The 24,770-nt window shown below is 37.7% G+C and overlaps 1 protein-coding gene across 1 annotated transcript in view; it reads left to right on the top strand.

Annotated features, from left to right (window-relative positions):
• RORB (RAR related orphan receptor B) overlaps nucleotides 1-14,972 on the top strand; it is a 41,172-nt gene extending 26,200 nt beyond the window's left edge. Inside the window, exons 5-10 of the mRNA XM_054003676.1 lie at nucleotides 5,079-5,200; nucleotides 6,467-6,599; nucleotides 8,790-8,897; nucleotides 10,001-10,111; nucleotides 14,175-14,287; nucleotides 14,817-14,972. Coding sequence (XP_053859651.1) covers nucleotides 5,079-5,200; nucleotides 6,467-6,599; nucleotides 8,790-8,897; nucleotides 10,001-10,111; nucleotides 14,175-14,287; nucleotides 14,817-14,972 — 743 coding nt within the window. The remainder of the gene's footprint in view (nucleotides 1-5,078; nucleotides 5,201-6,466; nucleotides 6,600-8,789; nucleotides 8,898-10,000; nucleotides 10,112-14,174; nucleotides 14,288-14,816) is intronic.
• Nucleotides 14,973-24,770: the final 9,798 nt, after the last annotated feature.

Here is a 24,770-nt window from a genome sequence, read left to right as displayed (position 1 = left end):
TCAAGTTGGAGTTTTTCTTTACTATTTCAGTTGAAGATCTCTGAATATTGCAAGAAAGTGCCTGAAAAAGGCAGTACTGATTTATCAGGTGGTGGTAAACCCCTGTGGGTCTGTGGTATGCTGATTTTGATTGTTATTTAGATTGCAGTGTTCAGTTTTCTGTATGTACTTGTATTTAAGCAATTCCTACTCTGCTGATGCAATAAATGTTGGAGCAATTGTAGTCTTTGGAGAGTACCTTTTGTGAGGTAACTCTTGAAATCTAAAATAGGAAGTACAGTAGGAGAAAAAGAAAAAAGAAGATGGGGTGTAGCCTGCCAGAGCAAACAAAACTGGAAAATAGAAAGTCCCAAGTTTATGTGCTGTTGTTCTTCTCTTGCAGCATATGCTTTTGGAATGTTTTGTTGATGAAAACAGGGCTTTTACAGCCCAGTCCTTCTGTCAGGGCTCTGGAATGATTCTTTAGCTACTCTCCAGCTCCGCTGAAATGAAGCAGCAGTCTCAGACACTTGAGTTCCTACAAGTTTTGTAGAAGTTACTACTCAGTAGGCTAAGGAGACAGGCAGCTTTAGGGAAAGGAGGAAGCCACAACCCAGTCCCATGTTCACCTCCGAAGGCAGCAGCTGATGACCAGTCAAACTGAGCAGATTGGTCCCTTGTGCACATACATGATGCCTGTTACCCACCCAGACACTAGGGATGGAAGGTCACAGGGGGTGTGGCAGATGGTATTTGATGCATCTGTAGGGATCCAGGTTTGTTGCACTAACTTCACTGCATGGCTTACTTCACTGTGCAATCCTCACAGAATCGAGTCTCTTGGTTCTGTCTCTGTTTTAGGCCAGGACAAATCTAAAAACCATTTATTTTCCTGAAACAGCATGGATCTCTCGTGGTCCTTTTCAGCTTCATGATGTACAATTTTCATCTTCTTCTGGACATCTCCTACTATACATTGAACTTCTCTAATTTTTTAACTGCTGCATTGTAAATTCCAAATAAATTATCTACCCATTGGTCTGGAACCTCTCAAGGCCTCAACAGGCCCTGCTACAGGAAGGGCATCATGCCCTGTGCTGTGTGGACTGGGGACCAGCCTGACCTCTCAGATTTCTGCTCTCTAGCCATGCCAACAAACACCATCTGGATTTCCTTGTCCTCTAAGAACAGATGAGGCTCTACAGCTAGAATAGTGGGCCATTATAGAAAGCCAGTGAAGAGACATGCAGGACAGTAATGAAATGTGAATGGAAATGTAAGTAAGTGGAAACCCCATGATGTATTTTGTTCGAGCGTTTCTGGTTTTGAAACTGTTGGTTACAGTTATTGACAGTATCCTTGATTGAGCATGTTGTTTCTGGTTTATCTGTCTGAAAGCAAGTACTTCTTTCTAGATCTTTTTTTTCAATGAAGCAGAGCATTTTTTACTTTTCAAGAAAAAAAATCAAGTTACCAATACTAAGAAAACCTAAAATATAGAATGAAGCTGCCTAATGCAAATGCTTCCACATCCTCGTGTATACCAGAGTTTGGATACTGGGAGCATTACTTTCTGTGGACCATGTTTCCCAGACAGAGTAAATCTGCCAGAATATGCTGTGATTTTCATATGTCAAGTGATCAAGATAGGATATTTAGCCCTAATGTAATAAACCCAGTATGTAGGCAAAAGAGGAGGAGTAAAGCACCTAGTCTACATTTGTGCTTATGTACTGTGGCAGATAGATAAGCTTTACAAATCCTGCCATTTACAGGCTGGTGGTGTACTGTCATCCAGGCTCAGGGATTCTTTCCATTAGAATTACTAATTTTCATTCAATAGTTGGAACAATTGGTTCTTAGAAAATAAAATGTTACAGACTTTGATTCTCACACCCATGTGGCCAGAATAATCTCTTTTGTTTTCCTTTTTATACAAACAAACCTGCTGTAACTTATGTAAAATGGCAGCTGACAATATTTCAAGTAGAAATGCAGTTCACATTGAAGTCACAAGAGCAGAGTTGTCTTTTATAGTCCCTGGAGTTCATCCAAACAGGATTTCTAGATGTGTACATGCAGTTACCCAGTGATGGGGAACCCGTGAAATCCATGGCCCAAGATTTTTGAAAACAGAATCAGCTGAAAGTCAAGACTTGATATGTGAAGTAATTGTAGTGGACTCCTCTAGAAAAGAGGAGGAACATGGCTATTAGATTATCACCCCTGTAGGGTACTTCTACAGGGTTTGGGGCTCTGCAGGAGCCCCAAATCAGGACAGGATCTCTCTTCCTGTTGTGTGTAGATGTTCTCTTGCTTTCCCCATTGTCCATTATTTCTAGTTCTATTGAAGAACTAACCTGTTGAACTTGGTGATCAGCTTATTTCAGAGCTGCCAGGTCTCCAAGAAATTAATATATTTTGGGCACAGGACTGTACCTGTGATAGGACAGGTTTACATCAGATGTCATTTATATTGTTGCCAATGGTTTAGAAATGTCATTCTCATTGGGATTTGCCAAGATGTGCACTGACTCCAACTTCATTAGCAAAAAGGTGCTAAAATCTGAAAATGTCAGGGGAAAAAACAAACTCCATGGTCTGGAGTGGAACCCTTTATGAGTGACATTCTTTGTTCTGCCTGTGTTGGATCTTCTGTTCCTGGACCATCTGAAAAGCCAAGACTGGTGTATACTTCTTTTACTTTTTGCATCATGTCAGCTCTGCCACCCAGCTGTAGGCTATATTTGCATAAAGCTCCTTCCAGGGATGTCCGCACAAAGTGTAAACAAGCAACCTCCTCTGCTTGCTCTGAATGAGCAGTTCCCTTCTCCTGAGAGACCCAGTGTACTCTTCCCATCACACACTCAGTCTTGCCTAGCCTGCGGCACAAGAGTCTCAAGTCTTATCTTGCACCTAATTCCTCTTTGAATGCTGCTTGCTGCAATTGCCCCAGGCCTTTGCACATCTAAATGGGTTTAATGTCAGCTCAACATAAGCATAAGTGTGTAAGGAAAAGGTGCATGGGGTAAAACACAGGATGCCATCCCTAGAAAGCCCTGCAGAGTTTCTCAGCTCTTCATTCCTCAGGTAAATACATAAATTCTAGGAAAAGGAGGGGAGCTGAGGAGCTTTGCAGTCATGTAGAACTGCTTATCGAATATATTTTGAAGTCACTGAAATCAAGACATCTTGTTTTTGGATTGTTGACATCAGGTCACTTTATCTGATTAGAGATCTGTCTACGCAGTAATATGAAATTATGTGAGACATTTATTGTAAGAGAGATGCCCATTTATCTTCAAGATTTTTATTATAAAATGCAACACCTTAGGTTGCATTTAGGTTCAAACGTCCATCTAACCTTCTATAAAATAACAGTGGGTAGATCTCTCTGTTAATACACATTCTTGGTTATCTTTAGGCTAGACTCAATTTTTCCATTAGGAAGCCTAAAGATAGAGTTGACCTATAAAAGGATACCTGCACAAATTCAATTAAGCAAGTTTTATTTTTTCTATGCAAATCTGCAACTTTTTTATCTTCAGCACCTTTCTACTGAGTCTCAGTTTATTAACTGTGAATAGCACTGTCCTTCAAATAGCACTCCTCTAGCAGTGTTTACAGGGAACATGCACTTCTGCATTCTTTTTTCAGCTTCCCTTCTTGCTGATGTTTCTAAGTTCAGTCAATATTTGGCCAAAGAAGCAGATTTATTTTGGAACTTCAGGTTCCAGATCCCTACACTATGCAAACTGTTGAGGATGTGAACAATGGTATACCTAGTTCTTTCTATTTCCCATGCTCAGGTTTGGCTAATGCATTTTCAATGTCCTTTTCCCTTTTTTGACAAATGTTTTCTGTGCAATGCTGGTTCTGCTGCAAGTGCTTCAGTTCACTTTTATGGCTTCAACTTTGTTCCTTTGTTTGGCTTAAGCAAAGTTTCCAGGCTGAAGCAATGAGCTTCATTAGATGTTTAGGTCCCAAAGTTGCAAAATAGGAAATTATTAGTTTTCAGTAACATGTTTTATCACAGCATTTCAACTCCTAATGCTAATGAAGTTGGAAGTTTTTGTGAAAATTTTTTTAATCCACTCAAGTGGCTTTAAGGGCAAAGGTCTGCTTTAAAATACTTGTCTAAGAAGTTTACTCATAGTTTCTGTGGGTTTCCAGGGCAACACTGAATGGTTCCTTTTCTGCTCGTATCCTGCATTCCATGTTGTGAAGTAGTTTCTAAGGCTGCAATGTCAGGACAACTTTAATGTAGCTTAGTGCTATGTGTGAGATTTATGTCCTCCATCTCTCCTTCTAAACCCCAGGATACTACTTTAGGCTTTCACCCCTTGCTAAAACCAGTCTGCATGTTCTTGCTCATCAAATTCAATCAGAAATGATCCAGCTTAAAATAAACTTGAGAAAAAAGAGATCTATTTCCTCTTCTTCTATGAGTCATGCCAAGGTAATGCAAATGTTCACAGCAAGTTCAAGCAGTCAGTCAATTTCTTAGAGACCTGGCAGCTCTGAAACATGCTGACCACTGAGTTCAGCAGATTAGTTCTTTTAGTAGAACTAGAAAGAAATGGACAATGAGGAAAGAAAGCAAACACCTACACACAGCAGGAGGGGAGATACTGCCTTCATGCAGAGGTTGTGGCCTAAAGCCTGAAGAGGTACCCTGCTGGGTTGGTAATCAACAACAGTTTTCCTTCTCTTCTAGAGACTTCTAGAAGAGTCTACCAGTTACTGCATAGATTTGTGGCAGACAAAAGCAATTGGGTAAACAGGATCTCCAAATGAAATTTATTTAAACATATTAAATCACTTTCAGAATGAAGATTCTGTATAGTTTCACAAAAATAATTGTTATTTTCATCTGCAGATCCACTGTTTATCAAGATCATTTGACTTTGGGTTGAATACTAAACATTTTGCAATAATCAAGTTCCAAATTAAAAACAAATGAGAAAAGTAGCATTGGAAAGAAAATATTAATTTTCTTAAATGTGCATCTTAAATAATTTCATTGTTTTCAGCATTTTGCTTTTGCAGATCACTATTCACTGTTTCATGCAAGCTATTTTTTGTTCTCCTTTTCACAGATCGAATTGCACAGAATATCATTAAGTCTCATTTGGAGACATGTCAATATACAGTGGAGGAATTACATCAGCTAGCGTGGCAGACCCACACATATGAAGAAATAAAGGTTTACCAGAGCAAGGTACAATCCTGTAATATGCTTTTTCTTCTGCTTGAAATTGTTAACAGAGTAATTTATTTGGCAAGAATACACTGATAAGTTTCGTACAGGTCAAAATACACTTTCACTATCTTTGGGGAACTGGTTACTGAAAGCAAAGCAGTGACACTCCATAGAAAGAAGCAGCAGCTTTCCAGCGTATTGGGCTGTTTGTAATGTTAAAGTTTAGGTATGGTCGTGGAATCCAGTTTCTGTACTTGATCTAAACCTCAGATCTAAACCTCATGCACAAATTCAGTTAACTTCAATGTGATTATTTTTGGATCCTCTGTTGTAAGGATTTTAAGAAAATTAGACAACATAACCTTGTTTCCTTATAATTTTGAAAACACATCTGCTTTTTATGTGAATAACAAACACCTGTCACTTACAACAGTAGATAATAGCAAACTGAAAGTGCCTCTTAAATTGAAGCTTTTTAATATTGGGTGGAAAAACAATCTCATTACACTACATTTTTGTTCTGCTTCTGCAATTCTCAGGTCAAGTTGAGTCTTTTTTCCCCTGGCACATCCTCACATGTAGTACAATCAACAGGAACCTCTGTGCCTCTTGCACTGGCTTCATTAGTGATGAGTCTTTTGTCAGACTTCAGTTGGCACATTAGTTGGTCATGTAAGACACAGGAGAGATTCCAACTTGTTCATTGAAATCTATGGGGCTATGCAGTATTAGGAGGAATAAAAACCATACCACAGTTGGCAGAGATATGGCATGAAGCCAGGAGCATCCATTTACATTTACACACATGTGTGCGCAAGGAAAATGATTATCAGGAAGTCAAAATTTTTATGTAATCTGTATTCAGATACTTCAATTATGTATTTTAAGTTTCAAACTAGGAAAAATATTCTGTTGAATAAATTAATGGCATTGTGCTACTTCTTGTCTAAGAGTACTGTGGAATGTGTACATTTTTTGTGCCACTATTAGTCTGCCCTGCACAAAAGCCAACATTAGAACCACATTTTAATACTGGGTAGTGCATTCTGCTCCTTTGAAGAGGGAATGTCAGAGTTCAGGTGAGTGGGACAATGGCTTGTGAAAATAACCTTCTGTTGAGAAGTGTTGGGTACCTAGAGAAAAAAGATGCTGCTAGCTCTGCCTGGGTATGGGGATGGAGTGTGGGGAGTGCTGCTCTCTGCAAGGCCACCTGAAGAATTTAATGCACTGATGTACCTGCTCACTGCTCACTGCTTTGCTTTTCTGTGTGTGTTTTCCTGGAAGACAAGAGAAGCTCTGTGGCAGCAGTGCGCCATTCAGATCACCCATGCTATCCAGTATGTGGTGGAGTTTGCAAAGCGCATAACAGGCTTCATGGAGCTCTGCCAGAATGACCAAATTCTCCTTCTTAAGTCAGGTGGGTAAACACCAGAGGCTTCTGACTAGTTTAGCACCCAGCACCCTAGAAATGTGCTTTCCTGTCTTTTCCTGCAAATCATTTTAATTTTGAAGGAGCCCTAATTCCTGTCTGTTGCATTAAGTACATTAACCTTGCTCTATTTTTCCACATTCATGATGTTACTGCCTTCTGATCACCTTCCCTTTACAGTCAGTTGTGGTTATTAAGTACACACACACAAACACAACCATTGCAAAAACTGCAGTCTCCAACCTGACATGTGGTGGAAGGAGCCTGCAAATTGAGCTGGTCGAATCAGTCATTTGCCACGCTGTAAAATCCCCACTTGTCATTAATGAAACGAAGGCAGGCTCACTGGGGCCTGCCTCTGTGGTCATCTTTAATCTTTTTAATGAGACTACAGAAGTACTCTACAGCCAATGCACAGGAGGGAAAATTCCTGCTGGTGCCAGTTCGTTTCAGAATAAATGAGAGCAGATTACAGCAGTGTGCTCCAGCCATGCTCTCTCTGCATGCCAGGTTTGCATGTGTGTGCATAAGGGCAAGGGGAAAAAGGCTTTCCTTTCATATCAAGGGACTCAGTAATTTCTGTCCTCCAAAAGAATCCTGACAAGATTTATCATGACTATGCAGTAACACTGCCAAGCTCAGGAGGACAAAATGGCATGACTAAGTGAACCACAATAATCATGACTGGTAATTAACTACGTTTACCCTGTCATATCAGTTTCTTGCTCTCTCCATGTGTAAAAGGTAGGATGCTGTGTGAGGCAGCTTGTTAAAACAAGTGCTTCTGTTTGAAGAGAGATCTTTTCACTAAGGCTGAAAGCCTGTGTGACTTAGCACTCCATATACAGAAATCACAGACTATTCTGAGTTGGAAGGGACCCACATGGATATTGAGGCCAGATTTTCAGTGAATGGCCTGAACAGAGATCAAACCCACAACCCTGTCATTATTAACACTGTACTCCAACAAACTGAGCTAACCTCAGTGGCAAAACCACTGGTGGAAGGAACCACTATTCTAAGGTGGAAGGGATCCAACAAGGATCACCGAGTCCAGCTCTTAAGTGGCCCATAGGGGAATCAAACCCACAACCTTAGCATTACAAGCACCGTGACTGTGTCTTGGTGAGGGACTGGGCTCTGATGATAGGCACAGCTGCAAAGGGAAGTGATACAGAGACACAGGGAACACACAGGCAACCTCCTAGAAAAAGGGAACATAGCACAAAAACTATTTTTTTAAAATCTCATACTAATTTTGAAAATTGTGCAGATACCAGTGCATCCCCAGGAAATTTCATTTGACTGGCAAAGCTAACAACACAACTGCACCTTCAGGAAAAGACTGATTTCACTCTACTGTTGGAAAACATTGTTAAGCTGTAGCATATAAAAATATGTCAGGTTTTATTTTCTCTTTTGCTGTTAATGCTGACCAGGAGTTAGAAAATGAGGACTTTTCTCTCAAAAGCGTATCTGCGGAAGAATCCTCAGATTCAAGGTTCATCTTACAGGAGATCTGGATTTAGTTAAGAGATCTTACAATTCTTCTTTCACTTTCTGACTGCATATTTTTGCAGTTAGGAACTAAGGAGTAAAACAAGAAGTGTTTCTCTCTCTATTCAACAACGAGTAAAAAAGAAAAATAAAAACAAATAAAAAATAAAACCTATTTTAGGGGTGCTCTTGGCAGTGCTTTAACTTGTACATTCTTTTTAAAAATGCTTTGTGATGTACTCTGTGTCCAGCCAAAACAAACTGGGATTTTTATATGCCTTGAACGAAGTTGCTTTTTGTTATTAAAAAAAAGTTTAATTATTAAAAAGGAATTTCAATAAATGCCTATTTTTCAGGGTAAATTATTTCAAACTGAAATTATTTGCCCAAGATCTAAATTCAGATTCAGTCCAGGCTGCTAATTTTCTGTAAAAGGTGAAAAAATCAGCCTATAGAAAAGGTGGTTAGACTGGACCAGAAATGACCCCTTTCTATACTCAAAGCAGCCAGAAATATTTTTTCTCACATTCATAGGTGTATAATCTTGTTGTCTTCAAAGAGTGTCTGTCCCTTCTGGTGTTTTTAATGACTGATGGCTTCGTAAATATCTTCTTGAGATTTCCTGTGCTCTGATGTTAGGCAATAATACCTGGTACCTTTGCTCTTTTTTCTGTCTGCTAGGCTGCTTGGAAGTGGTTTTGGTCAGAATGTGCCGTGCCTTCAACCCACTTAACAATACTGTTCTGTTTGAAGGAAAGTATGGAGGGATGCAAATGTTTAAAGCTTTGGGTATGTTGCTCTTCTTTTTTCCAACCAATTGCATTGAGCCGCATAGCAAGAAATTTGTCTTTATAAGAATTGTGATCCACAGTGGAAATCTCCAGTAAATGTCAAATCCCCAAGTCTCCAAATGCCTAGGTTGGAACAGAAAAAGAAAAAAAAAAGGTGACTCCATTAGCTGCTAGCACTGATAGGTGTTTTTCTCTAATAAAAGAGAGCAGCAAGGGGGTTTTTCCAAATAGATTTCTTGCCTTCTGAAGTTTTGATGAACCATGAGTTTATGGCAGGAGCCAAGCTGTTTATCTCTACTGTTCAGTTATGCTTGATGTATCAAATCCCTACCACTATTTGTGTCCTGCAGAAGGCAATTTTAGCCCCAGCAATGAGGAGACTAAAATAATGAACTGGTACAACTTGCTGAAAATACTGTTTTGCCTAAAACTTTAAAGTAAGCTCATTTAGATTCATGTACTGAAAAACTTACTTGGTTTCTCAACATGATATTTATTGCTACTTGAAATATTAATAGGGAAATGTTTGTGTTTTGTGCGTTCATCAGACTGATATTATCAGAAATTGATTCAAGACCAAACTCAAGGAGAGATATTGCCTTCAAGTATGTGTTCATCATAAACTTTTTTTTCTTAGTGTGTCTCATAAACGTACTAGTTCTTTACAAGTTTAAAGCATTTATGAATGTGTATTGGTTGATTTATTTTTTATCTTTATGATGCTTTTGCAAATTTTCATAAACATTTGTACTGTTCATTAGTGAAATTATATATGAAAGTTATTTAGGGCTGGTCCTTCCTCCTCCTTAGGTTTAATATCTGTTTAGAAATACCAATTCTTGCCTCAGAGCAAGGGAAAAGAGTATTCTCTTCTAAGATGGGTGTGCAATTTTTGTACTTGACCCTAATTTGTGCTTTTTTTATTTTTCTTCCATGTACATTTTTGTGCCATTTTCAGGTTAGGCAGAATTGTAATAGTTAATAAAAAGCACTTGCTTTAGCAGTACAGAAATTCAGGAACAACTGTTTCTGACACCAAAACAATCCCTGCAGGTTGAAGAGCTGATTTCTAGCATTGGTTTTGTCCTCTTTGGTCTGCAGGTTCTGATGATCTGGTAAATGAAGCGTTTGACTTTGCAAAGAATTTATGTTCCTTACAGCTGACTGAGGAGGAGATTGCCTTGTTCTCATCTGCTGTTCTGATATCACCAGGTAATTTTTCATTCCAAACACTGATTTTTTTTTCCCTATTTATCCACCTCTATTTCTGCATATTTGAATAGCTGTATAAGCTGCATCAAATTACATTAAGCAATGTATTAAGCAGTGGAAGAATGCCTGAATTACCCAAATATACCATCAGGAATTACATATACTGGAGATAGATCCAAAGTGTAACAAACATGGAGCAGGATTGTGCAGACAAGAAATTCAGGCTGTCCTTCCTCCAGGCCATGTGGAAAGAAGCATGTTACTCAAGAGGTGCATATTTCTCTCAGCTTTTCCAGGGAGCAAAAAACCACCACCCTGAGTAGGTTAAATAGTCCATAACTGTGATTGGCTTTTTTCTTGGGAATGAGAATGCAAACAGTAAAAATTGGTGAGCAGTCCTGTCGGAACTTAGTTCCAGGTGAGAGGTAGTGATTAGAAGTGCAACATGCTCTTTTTCATGTATTCATATATCATAACTCTACATAGGCAAGTATGCATTTAAGGGAGTGATGGCTGACCACAGAGGAGGTCTGTTTTGTTATTAAGTTGACTCAGAAGGTGGATCTAATATACAAGCTCACAGTTTAGTGTGGGATTTTTAAATATATCTCAAGGAATGTAGACACACATTTTCATCTAAGGCTAACCTCTTAAATAGCCTTACAAAAAACACACCATGGTTTTTCCAACTTTTTCTACTGAAGACTTCTTCTAGGTCACCTTGCACTTTTGCACATCTGTGTTTGAGATTATGTTAGTCAGAATTAGACTATCACAGATGGTGTCAACTCATTAATTCTCATCGTTAGCAACACCTACTGAAAGTACTCTCCTCCTTTTTTTTCCACTTTGAGCAGTTATTGCCACCATCTTCTCAGAAGTGAAATAGTTGAGCCAGTGACTCTTCATGGGGTTATGCCAAAATGCTGCACCTACAGCCCTCCAAACATTGACGATTTCCACCTCAAAGGTGTCCCAACTGTGTGCAGGCATGAGAGCTGTCCCTGCACTACCCACCCAGATGTCCTGACTTTCTCTGGGACAGCAGATTTGTAATGTCCTGATGGGTCTCTGCCCATCATTCCTCTCTCAGTCTGAAAAGACCAAAGGTGGCTGGGTGGCAGAGGGTGCTAGCTGCTGGAAAAATTAGGTAGAACCAAAATTCTGATTAATTTCTGCAGTTCTGCATATGTCCCTTTAGTTTGCAAGCCAGAGGATACATGCAATGTCTCCAATTGCTTTACCTAAAAAAAAAAAAAAAAAAAAAATTAAAAGGAACAAAAGCATTTGATGCATGCAGACTGCTTATTTCTATACTGTGTGAGCATCTGTAACTAGACCTAAGACATAACAAGAAGGAAATTATGGGCTGCAGGAGCATGTACATGAGTGAAAGCAATCTTTCTTCCATAAAAAAACTGTAAATCTGGATTGCCTAAATAACTCCTGTTTCATCAGGGCTGCTATGTTTGAGGGTGGGAAGACAGAGAAAATAGTCCAAGATGAACTGATGCTGAAATGTGCCATTTATTTTCTTACAATAATTCAAACAATAGAGAAAGAAATACTTTCTTCCACACTTCTGGTTCCTTCACAATAAAGAGTTTCATCATGGGAACAAATTTAAAAATTTAAAAGTAAAGCACTGCTTCACAGAAGTCCCTGCACCAGTCCTTTCATTGACTAATACAAGCATACAAAGATTCTGTACAGAAAGTACTCATATTCAGGTTTCTTTTCTGCAGAAGTCACAACCTGAAAGGTGATTCTTGCAGCCTTCATCTCAGTGTTTAGGCCCCTTACAGAAACCAGAGCAGTCCAGTGGGAGTAAGGGGACCTGAAAACATCTATGAGTAACATTCATCAGTAATTTTGCAGATTGCAAAGGCCAGTGTCACATCCATTTTCCATCTGATGCAGAGCACAAACCCAGATTTTCCATTTCATGATAGACGTAACCACACTGCTTGAAGATGATTCTCTAGCTTGAGTTGTGATTTCAAAAGCTGAAATGTTGTACAAATCCAGTAAAGGCTGCAAAGGCATCTCCACCTTCAAACATACAAAAGAAGCACATGGTAAGACAGGAACATGGCTGCTCCTTTGTGCCAGTCCCTCTCCCGAGGCTTTGACTTGGCATTTTCCTTCTTCCCATCTTCCTTTTGGCAAAAGCAGATCTTGTCTGTTTCTGAGCTGTCTCTCATCTTCTTCCTACACTGTTCTCTAGCCTAGAGGACAGTATACTCTTTGAAGATGGACAAGTTCAAAACTCAAGAGGAAAAATACACTACTGAATCACTGCTTCTTAGGTCCTTTAAAGGTGGTCACTGATCTATTGTCTTTTTCCTGCACTTCTTAGACTATAGCTAGAGTTACCTGTAAAATTCCAGCCAAATTTACAGATGGTGTTCAGGTGGCAGAAACTACATTTTGGGAGACAGACTTAGCATCTGCTAAAAAGGTTTACCTAACTCTTGTAATGAATTTAAGAACTCTTGTGTAATATACAGCATGCTTCATGTCAGGTGAGTGATGAATCTGTCCTTCAGCCACCTCAGTCTATTTTTAACCTTATTCTTATGGTAGAAAGGTAAACCTTTAGGGATTGGTCTCTATGGTAAATCTTTCTAGCTCCAGTCTGCCGCAATAGACATTAATTTAACACTACTTAAAAGACCAGGTTTTGCAATAGCATAAAGTTTGGCACCTAACCTGTGAAGTCTAAACATTACTGTGTGCTTATTGTGTAGAAAGTGTGTGTTCTCAGGTAATTCTATTTCTATGGCCACTGATGGCACAGGATCCCTTGCCTTACCTTCAGGGAACACAGTTCTCTAACGTTTACAAAATACTGTTTTCCTGATCATCTGTTAAGTAGCTGAGGTTTGTTTTTGTCCCTTTTCACAGTACTTGACAATGAACTCTTTTCATACGCCCCTCCCCAGAGACAGTCGGACAAATGGCAGAATTGTTCTACTCCTGTGATGAAATGTTGCTCAGTTCCAGCCTGTATGGCCTGTGTGTTCATTGAAGTGGTTAACTTAATTCATCTGTGTGACTTATTTTAGTGATGGGGAATGGGTGAAAGAAAAGTGAAAGGGTTTTTTCCTGAATTTTTCAATTTGTACATGAAGATTCATTCCTGTGATAAAAGAAGTTTTCCTAATTCCCATATGATAGCTAAAATCTATACCTAAGAACTGATCTGAACTGAGGGAGAAAAAAATAGTTTGCAGTGTGAGAAAACAGAAGGTTCTGTGGTGCTGCAAACGTACGGCATTAATGGGTTTGGATTGTCTTGGAGTCTGCTACTTCTGTTTCTGTGTGTTTGTCTCCAGACTTGTGAAAATACAGATCGTAAGGACAACCTCCTGCAGGTGGCGTTTGAGTCCAGTAGAAGCCATATAGGTCTTAAAACAACTGGGTAGCTGTTATTCTTCCAGATAATCTTGGATTTTGTGTTGTTTAAGAGAACATTTTTAAATAATGAGAAACTTGCACTTTGCAATTCTTTTGAATTATTGACAAAATTCTCATGAAGAAAGCCTTTTATTTAGAATATATTTTTTCTCAAAATATTAGCCTAGTAAATAATGAGATATATTAATGTTTGACTAATTATATTATTCATTATCTTATTTACGAAGAACTGGTTTGATCAGTAAGTTTATTATTTATGTATTAAGACACTGAGATAACATGACATGTTTATCACCTAGCCAGTATGAAATTAGAATACTGATTGTACTGACAGAGAATAATAAAATGTTGAGCTATGTTTCATTTCTGTTCCCCATCTTTATGCCTAGCATCCTGTTTTAAACAAATAGATGCAGAGCCAACACTGTCTTCCTGTATGTTTTGTATGTGTTAATTAAGTGTTCAGGTGATCCTTTAATGGGTTGAGACACTTTGCATCTGAAACCATGTCTTTAATTATGATGCAGTCCCTCCTCGTGAGATTTACGATTCCTGTGGATACTTGCCAGCACAGTACCCTGTGTGCACCATAAGCATGCCCCAAATCTGTGCATTCTTTAACTTCTGTTTTCCTTTTTCTCAGATCGAGCCTGGTTAATAGAGCCCAGGAAAGTCCAGAAGCTTCAGGAAAAGATTTACTTTGCACTTCAACATGTTATTCAGAAGAACCACCTCGATGAGGAGACATTGACAAAGGTATGTTCTTTAAACAAAATATCAAGCAGTCCTCAAGCATGACTCTTCTCTTTCTGCAGCCATTTCTGTAAGTATTGTCACATTAATGTAAGCGAAAAGAAATGCACCGTGTTCTTGCCATGTTCTTTTAGCTTGCAATGTAAGCTAAAAGAAATGCACTGTGTTCTTGCCAAGTCAGGCTTGTCTGACTCTTGTCCCTGTTGCCTCTTGCTACTTTTTTTTGTTCAATATCCCAATAATTTTAATTCATACCCTATATAGAATGTGACTGCCTTAAAAATGTGCTCATTGAGGTTGTTCCTTGTTAGACGTATTCTTGGCCCTTGGCTAAATCTTTGGCGGCAGCTGTTTCTAGGTTCTTACAGTAAGAATAATATCTAGTTCTGTGGATGGGTTTTGATGAAGCTTAGAGTATCATTTTCAGTTACTCAGCAAGATGCTAACATAGTTAATTTTGGAAAGTGTAATTTATACAAAATATGTTTCCACCTTCTTTTTTTTTTTTTTTTTTTGTTTCAATGTCTTACAGTTAATAGCCAAGATACCAACAATTACTGCACTTTGCAACTTGCATGGAGAGAAACTGCAGGTATTTAAGCAATCTCATCCAGACATAGTGAACACATTGTTTCCTCCATTATACAAGGAGCTTTTCAATCCAGATTCTACCACTGGCTGCAAGTGAAGGGGATAATAGAATTTTCACGTAGTCATGGAATGCATCACTAGTAAGACAAAGAGAAATGTTTCATGAAGAAATTATTTAAAATGTCACTACTGCAACACCAGGAATGTCCTGCACTTAATAGAATTATTTTTCACCGCTACAGTTTGAAGAATGTAAATATGCAACTCTGAGTGGGGATGTCTTTTTGCTCTTTTGTTTACTTTTCCTTTTTTTTTTTTTTTTTCATTTTTGAACTGACAATGAACATACAAATATAGGACACTGAGTGTTACCTTTTCTTTTAAATTTACTTTTATTGGGGGATGTTTTGGGAGACAACTGTTCCTAGAATTTTATTGTAGATATACATGATAATAGAGCAGTACTTTGCAGTATTACTCTTGTTGTTTATTGTTAAAATATAATTTAAGAAAATTCCACTTATTAAACTGCTTAGTTCTATGTTTTTAGATAGTTTAATGCATGTGGAAATTTGTAGCTGTCTTGGAAATTATGGTGCATATATGGAAGATACACACACTCACATATATATACATATATATGTGTATGTATGTATATATGTATGTATGCATTATATGCATACATGCTATAACTTAAAATCACATGCCTACATTTAAAGGATGCTCAACCCAGCTGTCATGTATTTCTTACTCTACAAGTAATGTATTAGATTTACTTTGGGCAGTCAAGATTTGCTTTACCAGAGTTAAATTGTCAGCTGCCAATGTGAAATGACAGGATCACTTCTGAGATGTATGTAATGTAGTGCATGTGTGCTGTGTGTAAATCAAACATCAGGAATGTATCAATGGTGCAAAAGCCTTGTCTGGATGGTGTTAGTAAAAAGAGGAATAGGATTGGGTTTATTTTTTATTTTCTCACTGTTACAGGGATAGAACATATATAAAAGTGAACATAGTAGGACCTGATCTCAGTAAAGTATCTGAAACATGGAGTAAAAATGTAGACAATCCCATATGTACATTTTTGTGATTTCATACATGATTTTGTATACACTGCTTTGAAAAGTAGCTTCAGTTTTTTGCTGAACTCATTAGAAGGGTAGGTAGTAAGCTCAGTGAAAACCATGGCAAGCCTAAAATGTATCTCTGAAGAGGAAGGGAAGGAGGAAAAAAGTCAAAAGTGAGTGAAGTCTGTTCTGTGAAGTTTTGTTACTACAAACAACAGTGTAATTGTCACTGTTTCTGACAGTCATCTAGATGGGACTGATGGTTTCCATTACACTCATACATCTGTGTATGTTTTAAACACATGCATATATGTATGTATATATCTGTATGTATATTACTGTATATATATGCATATATAGGATTTATTTTAGATTCATCTCAGGAGTGGAGCAAAGGATTGGAGCTTTCTTTTTGTCTGTCTCTGAATTGACTGTACGTGCATTTCCTTGCAAAACCAAAGGCAAACACAGAGGGGAGTGGAAGGCTGCCATGGACTTAATCTTGTGAATTAATTAAGTTTAATCAGCAGTCATTATTAATGCATCTGCATTTTGCCAGTAGTACAAAACACAGATGTTTTAGCTATGAAAGAGGGATTCAGTATCTGCTACATCTCTCTTTAGCACCACTTTTGCCCATTGTGAACTTTTTCAGAGCAGTCTCCTCCTGGGATGCCAGCAAAGGGCATAGAGCAGAAATCAGAAGAAGCAGGCAGTAGAGAAGAAAGGAAGTGAAGGCAGGATCACAAGCAGATGCATTTCTTTATTTCAAAGTAGTGCAGAAGCCGGTGCAATCTGAGGCAAGGCAAGGGGAAGCACAAAGGACCTGCCCATTTGCAAGGCTCATGGAAGGGCAGTGTCACAGGGAGCCCACAGGGACACAGATGGGCCCTGGGGTAGGTGAAGAAAATCGTTCTGTTGTAGTGATAACTTAATGCCTTGTGCAGCTCTGGTCTCAAGCTTCACTTTTCTTTATGAGCAGATAATTCACAGGCTATTTCAAGTACTTTGAGGAGCTCTCCTTTGCCTTCCATCAGTCAGTTTGCAAGTTTGCATATGTATTTTGTGGCAGAATCAAGTCTAGAAAATATCACAATTTGTTTGATCTGATTTAGCAATGCCAGAACAGGTACAAGAATAGTTACAAACTCTCAGCTAATAAATATTTCTGTGCAGGTCCATTGCAACTTAGAAAAAAAAGAAAAAAAATCTGTCCAGCAAACTTAGTTATGAGAATTTTGTTGCAAATGTGACATACTCTTCAACATTGCTTAATGCTGTAGAACAGCAGTTACTAAAGTTACCTTTTTACCTCAAATTCAGAGCACATTTCTCTAGTGACTATCTTAAAATGTCTTCAATTAACATAATAAAGCATTTCTCTTGATGCTTCTTTATACCACTCTAACTATAAGACTGACATTCCTTTATTAGGTGATTTACCAGCCCTCCTTGTATGGCAAATCCAAGAAAAGGATCCCAAATTTCATGTTTATATTAAAACGTGATGTCTACATACTATTCGTGTAGATTTATCGAGGGAAAAATTGAGTCACACTGAACTCTAGAAGTGTTCAGTTTTAATTCCAGGGGATTCATGTTTTTCTTGATTCCCCAAGACAAGAACACACACATAGTGTTTGAAAGATTTTTAAAATTAATTTACAGTATATCAAAAGTATATATTTAGCCAACCCATAGAAATATAGAATAAATGATAAATACTACTGTTCATAGTGCTGCTTAATAAAGAGGTTTGTCATGTTTATAAATAGTCCTTCACAATTGTGTGTTACATCTTGAAAATGTTGTTTTCTTCTATAATAAGCTAATCGCTCCTTGGGATTTTTGAATTACTTCTCAGGCAAGATAATTAAATAGAGGTCACCAGTGAAAATGACACTAATCATTATCTGCAGGGCCTTTAATCTGTAAAGAACTGTTCTTATATCACTACAATGTCATGACACTTCCAATCAGTAATGATTATGATCACATTTTAAAGATGCGGAAATGAAAGAAAGAAGGTTAAGTAACTTGTGAGAGACCACAAAGGTAGAAATATCCAGTTTAGAAATAAAAGTGGATTCTTGGCTTTTGTCCTAAAACTTCTAATAGTCTGCCATACAAGATCTTCATTGTCTTTGATAGGCAATAACCTCTACCAGGATTTTCAAATATTGCCAAACAAATTTTTGTTACTATTAGTACAGGATGTGAGCAAATAGTGTTCTTGTTTACTTGGGAAATGAAAATTCAATTTCAAAAATTATTTATTTATGGAACTGTGCTGTGGTAACTGCAATTAGATTTTATTTAATTTTCTGTCATTTGGGCTTGGCCACATAGGTGTAATACCTCTGTTGCCCTTCATTGACTGAGCGTAGAACAACACATAATGATCACATGCCACAGGCTGGATTTTTGTGATTGGTTTTGCCGACATAGTCACTTAGACTCAAAATTTCAAATTACTGATATTGAACTTCACATATTCAAGTTATCCATGGACACTTAAGGATAAAATAGCATTAATTTTAGTAAATAACTTCATAATTCACATCATTAGTTCTTAATTTTTTTTTTTTTGGCTTTCAGTAGTCCATGGTAGAACCTGAAGCTTTTCAAATAAGTGTCTAAAACTAAATTTGTCACATCTTCTTTCTGTAGTAACTGGATATGTTTCTTGATTTTTTTAGTTACAAACTTTTCAAATGAGACACTTTTTTTAATGAGTGATTAGCCTGGGACCTGTAACAAAAGCATATTTAAAACATGTATTGAATTTACTACTTCTAGCATTGCTCTCCCGTAATTCAGCTATATTATGCTATATTACCCTTGGCATTGAGGAAGCAGATGTACAGTGTTCATTATACTACCACAAAGACTTCATTTTGTTGTAAATATCACTCTTGCCTGCTCTTTTTATAAAGAATTAATTCTAAGATTCATATTTCCTTCTAACGGAAATTCCTAGAAAAGAAACATGGTAGTAGAAGGCGCCTCAGTTGAGGAAACTTGTTTCCAAAAGCAACGTATGGGTTTTGATTGGCTTGTGAATGAACAGCATAAAGGAATTGATTCTGCAAGTTGTCAGACACTTAGCTCTAACTAGAGTCACTAAAAATTGAGGCATTTCAGCCAAGAAGGTGCTCAACCGGTAGCAAGACTGGAGGCCCTTGGCATTAAGAGGTCCCTTTTGAGCTCTGTTGAGCAGAAGGCTGATGTTACTCTCCTAAATGCTTTGAGTTCATGCTCTGTGTTGTTCATTTCAGCCCAGTTTACAGGATTTCTGATATAACAACTTCTACACAAAGAGGATGCAAAGCTGCTCCTGTGTGCTAGCCTCTTGGCCTCCCTCTACCAGGCTGTACAAACTTCTTTAAGATTGCAGCAGCCTCACAAACTGGTCAGGCAGCTTAGTTAGAACTGTGCAGTGGATGGCTCCTTTCCCTGTTGACTTTTCCACCACTCTGAAGCTGTGCTTCAAATATCATTTGAAAGATGTTCAGGCTCCCCCACTCCTTCTCCTCCCTCCTGACTCTGCATTGATTGTGCTGTTTCCAGAAGATCTAAGGTCCAGCCTGGAAGTGGTTCCTATTTTCAGTCATTGTCTTTTGAACATCCCAGGAATATAGCACATAAGATCAAACTGAAACACAAAAGATTTTTTTTTGTCCAATTCTTTATGTCTAAGGATGTATGAAACGGAACCCTGAGACAGAACAGCTTGCTTTTCCCTGGCCATAAAATAGTAGTGCATTTACACCTACTAGCCTGTCCCAGCACCTTCTGCCTCCACTCTAGAAACTAAATCTTATCTCTGACATCCATTAGGAGCAGTGTGCTGGAGGCCCCATCCTTGTCTCTACTCTTTAGGTTTCACGCTTCGTAAATGACAATCACTGCTTGATGCAAATGTTGCACTCTATGCCACTCAGGGATGTTTCATTACTGAAAATAACTATAAATATAACAGTGGTAATATGGAAAAGAATGTTAGAGGCTTTGAAGGGCATGGGTTGAGTTGCCCAAAAGAGCATGACCCAGACAAGGCTTTCAAGCCAATGATTAGAAGTAACATTGGTAAAAACTGAATTCACTGTCAGCATTTCCTCAGCTTGATCTGTCAGAATTTGTCTGTTGTTTCACAGTCAGCAGAGTTCTACTGACCCATCAGCTCATGATGTTAAGGTTCTTTTGGGAACAAAAAGTTTAGACAACTGACAAAGTTTCGAAGTACCCAGTTTATGTACCATTAACATGAGCTCATATTCAGACTTGCTGCAGGCATGTAAGAGGAAAGAAAGGTGAAGACATGGAATAAGCAATTCTTGTCAGCAATGACAAGAGCACTGAGCTCTAGGACATGGAGAAGTGACTGTGAAGAACAAGTAGACATGAGCAAGTGGCTAACAGCTACCATTTTCTCTCAGGGATGCACAAAATCATAGCTAGCCCACGACTCTGTAGCAATACTTCTCCATGGTATGATTAGTCCCTTACTCACATGAAGAAAACATTACCCCATTTTATATTGTGCTAGTGAAAAGTACTCCCACTTCCTAGAGTTTTGAAATGTGCTTATCCCTAGCTTTACACCACAGATTTTCTGTCGTTACAAGAATACACACAGAAGGACAAATTGCGGTGGATTACATTGCCAGTCATTAAGTTAATTCAAGTCTTCAACCAAGAGGTTTTCCTCAGCTCTGAATATGATCATTGCTCCTGTTATCACAGTGAGTATGGTCGTTTTTGACTCTCTCCATCCTCTGAACTCCCTCCATTTAGAAGACTGATGGACAGCTTCAGGAGGTGGAGAGGCCAGCATCCCTATGCATCAGGATCTTCACCATCATATTCTTTGCCAAGCATCCCATTTCAATTTTTATTTTAATCCTTCAGGTTGCTAGGAGCCATGTCCAAGTGACTGAAGTTCTTGTTAGTATGATAGCTTCCCATTAAAAGATTCAGTCTTATGGTCTGAGGACCTAGCCTCTCTTTCCTTTACCTTTTACTCCTAACTCCTAGTGAATGAGGCGTGGAGTAGTAAATGACTCATCTTCGTTCTTTCTCATAGTTGACCAGTACTTGCAACCTGCAAGGGAAGCTCCACCCAGATGGTAGAAAGGAAGCTCCTTCCTCCTCTTCCTTCATGCTCTCACTTAGCTGTGTTATCCCTGCATGCATTGTCCCTGCATGTGTTGTCCCTGCATGACTGTGTGACCATGAGCCTAATGCCCCACTAAATTATCATCCCAGAAGCTGTTTGCAGCTCTAAAAGCCATTTGTGTATTCAGTCTGCAGACAGGAGTCATTGTGAAAAGAAGAGGCCTAAAACTTCCACAGTGGTAGCTCACAGATCAGTAACTCTCCTAAAAAGGCAGGCTGAATGTCCAGGAGCAGCTGTGTCTGTGTCCTGACCCTTGCGTTGCATTTCTGTTGAGAGGATAAGGCAATAAACAAAATGCTCTGGGAAAGGAGAAGTATGTCCTGGGTGTTACTGCAGGCAGCGAGAATAATACTGCTCACAGTGAGTTCAGTAATGATGTACTACATTTGCATAATTTCATCATCCTCACAATTCAAGCACAGCACATGGGGAAAGTGAAAGAAAACAGCGTTGGATATAGCAGCAATAAGTAAATTGTAATTGTTTCTTTGTAACTGTACTTGCAGAAATTGTTTGCTTTGCACGTGGTCTTCTGTACAATAACATAAAGAAAAGAATTCTACTAATGTAGATATGGTGATTTTGCATATTTTTTTCATTTGTTGGATATAGCTGCTAATTTATGAATGAAGATACTGCTGTTGAGAAAATTTTTTGTGCTTCAAGAAAATGCTTAAGTCCTTGTTTATGACTATACATGGACAGCAGTAAAGTATGTTCAATATATGACTGTCTGGAGAGATTTTTAAAAAATGGCTCCTAGTTTTCAATATTAGGAACACATTGGCCCCTTATTTGGGCAACAGGAATACAACTGCCTTGAAACACAAGTAGGAGCAGATGGTTAAGCACCAAGAACAGGAAATAACAGGCTTTACCTTGACAACTGTTTTGGATAAAACCAGCTTATTTGGAAAAAAAAAAAAAACAACAACAAAAAAAAAAAAAAAAAAAGGCAAGCACTTATAATTGTCTTGATTAGACATGCAGCTTAATTAAGTCAAAGTAACTACATTAGGCTGTTGACTTTGGGGATTCAGATTCAGATGCACTACATTTGTGGTTTCTTTAATGTGTCACTTCAATGTCAGAATCAGGCAAAAAAGGTGTTTTGTTGTTAGTAAAAAAAGCTGATAATCATTTAACCCTATGGAGTGTGGACCACACATTCTCATGCAGTATATGGGGATTTTTTGTGCACTTATTTTTAAAAAGCCACTGAGTAGCATAGCCAGTGAACTAGCCATGATAGTCTTTGCCTCTTGTGTGACTGCCATGTGACCTCTAGTACACTTTTGGGAGCAGCTATGTGATTGTACTTGTGGCAACAAATAAAGCACAACTGAAGTCTAAGCTGTTATCAACACTCAGCTAAATCAAATATGTTGGGTATTTTGAGATTTATGCTAATCGCTATAGTTCCCGTGCTAAACTAATTACTTCAGTTGTAATGAATGGACGATATAAAGAATATAGGAATCATAACAGCAAAAAAATCCCTTATTTTACAGCTGTGCTCTCTGCCTCATTTGATTAACACTAAAGAAGTTACTTAAAAACTAAACAAACAAAACAAGAAGAAACCTGAGTATGTATTGTAGAAATGTAGAAGACAAATAAAATATTTTTTCATATGTAATTACTTTTAATATATGCTTGTGGAAGGTCTGATACTATGTATGCTGTCTCTGTAATTTTTGCTGTAAATAACTTGGGACAGTGAATACACTGATTTTTTCTATGTCTCTGTTTAAACATAAGACTTTGTAATGTTGGCTTTTTTTTAAAGAGGAAAAACATCAAAGAGCAAATTATGTACTTGCTTCCTGTAAGTGTAATGTACTCTTCAGTTTTTATGGAAACTGATTGTAATAGATAAAGCCTTTTGACCAGCTGTTGATAGTTAGTGTATGCTTCTGTACATAACTGGGAAAAAAATGCTGGATTGTCAGTGAAACGTGATCCCAGCAAGTCTGTAAAGTGAGTACTATAATAATTCATGCAGACTGCATTTGACTGATCTGAAGAAAAGTTGTTCAAGCAAATAATGCTTCCTTATAACATATGGCTTTGATGAATCCTTCTGACATTACTTATATCAATAGAAACATTCCTCTCTTTCCAATGAACAAAATATTTTTGTATGCCTTTAATTTCTTACTCAGATTTGAGGTCAGGTCACTCATTAGCTGTAATCTGAAGCCATAACTGATCTTCACCAAATGCACATTTTAAAGATCATAATGGAAAAAAGAAACTATGTCCAGTTTATCAACAGCTGTAATGTAATACAGGCAGGAGCATAAATAATTAGCAAAGTACTTAGATGCTATTCTGGCATCCAAATGTGACTTTAATGGCTAGTATTTTGTGATTACCAATTTATAAAAAAAATAAAAACATAATTAAGATAGATATTTAGATTTAAATGAAGCTTTCTAATATTTTTGGAATATCCCTGAAGATGCTTTTAGGATTATGAGAAGAAATGATTTTTCATATACTTCCCACTTTCAAATAGCTAATGTTTTTATCCTATTTCCAGTTCATTTTGTTAGAGTGAAATGAGATGTTAAGGATCCCGGATCCAAGCCCTGAGCTATTTGGTGCTTGGCTGTAGTTATATTGTTGTAAATCAGTTTAATTTTAATTTTAGGGGTGTGTTGTTTTTTATTTGGTAAGCATGTTTACCACTGTTGGTAACACACAGGAGTTGCATTGCCTGTCAAGAAGTATGATAATAAACAATCTAATAAAATAATGAGTAACACTCAAAATTAATCACTCTCAAAAGACAAATAAAAGTTCCTTTCTAAAATCAAATGCCTTATAGAGTCAATAGTGATTTTTTTATTTTTTAATAAGCTTAATTGTGTAATAACTGTCATGTATCTTAACTGGCTTGTAGATACAAAAAGCAGAACTGCAAATGAATCATGATGTACTGGGTAAAAATCTGGCTCCATTGAAACCAGCAGCAAACCCTTCACTGATTTCAACAGTGCCAGGAGTTCATCCAGCATGTTTACATCTGCAATTCTCTTCTGATCTTTCTCCCTTGTTTAATAGAATTGACTTAATTTATGTGTATGTGAGTAAAAAGACAGCCTGATTCATTTAGAAAGTGATCATTGAGGGTTTTTTATCATGAATCTTGTAGGACCAGTATCCATGTCAAATGAAAAGGTTCTATATTACTTTAGAATGTAATAGATCTTTGTGTTATTTTATGACCTATAAATTATTAGTTAAACACTGTCAGCATTTCTTAATAATGCACACATGATTTTTGAATGTTTTCTGTAAATGACAATCAATGTTGATGAAGTTCCTTTCTTTAATGCAGAATTAAAAAAAAAAAAAAAGAAAGTAAATTCTGTTGTGGGTTTTGGTTTGGGCTTTTTTTTCCCTGTCATTTTAAATTACATGTATCTATCAGAAAAAGGTACAGTATGTGCATTTTCAAAAGAGAAAATAATCCTTAATGTCATGTGTCCCTACCAACAGCAGGGGAATTTTAACTAGACCAACTTCAAGGTCTCCTTCCAGCCATAACTGTTCTAAGATTCTGTGATCAGGTGCCTGTACTTAATTTTGGGGGTTTTCCTAACCAGCAGAATTAGGTATATACCATGTTGTGACATCA

Source organism: Vidua macroura, chromosome Z, assembly GCF_024509145.1.
Source record: "Vidua macroura isolate BioBank_ID:100142 chromosome Z, ASM2450914v1, whole genome shotgun sequence".
NCBI lineage: Eukaryota > Metazoa > Chordata > Aves > Passeriformes > Viduidae > Vidua > Vidua macroura.
This window is presented reverse-complemented; position numbering and strand designations above follow the sequence as displayed.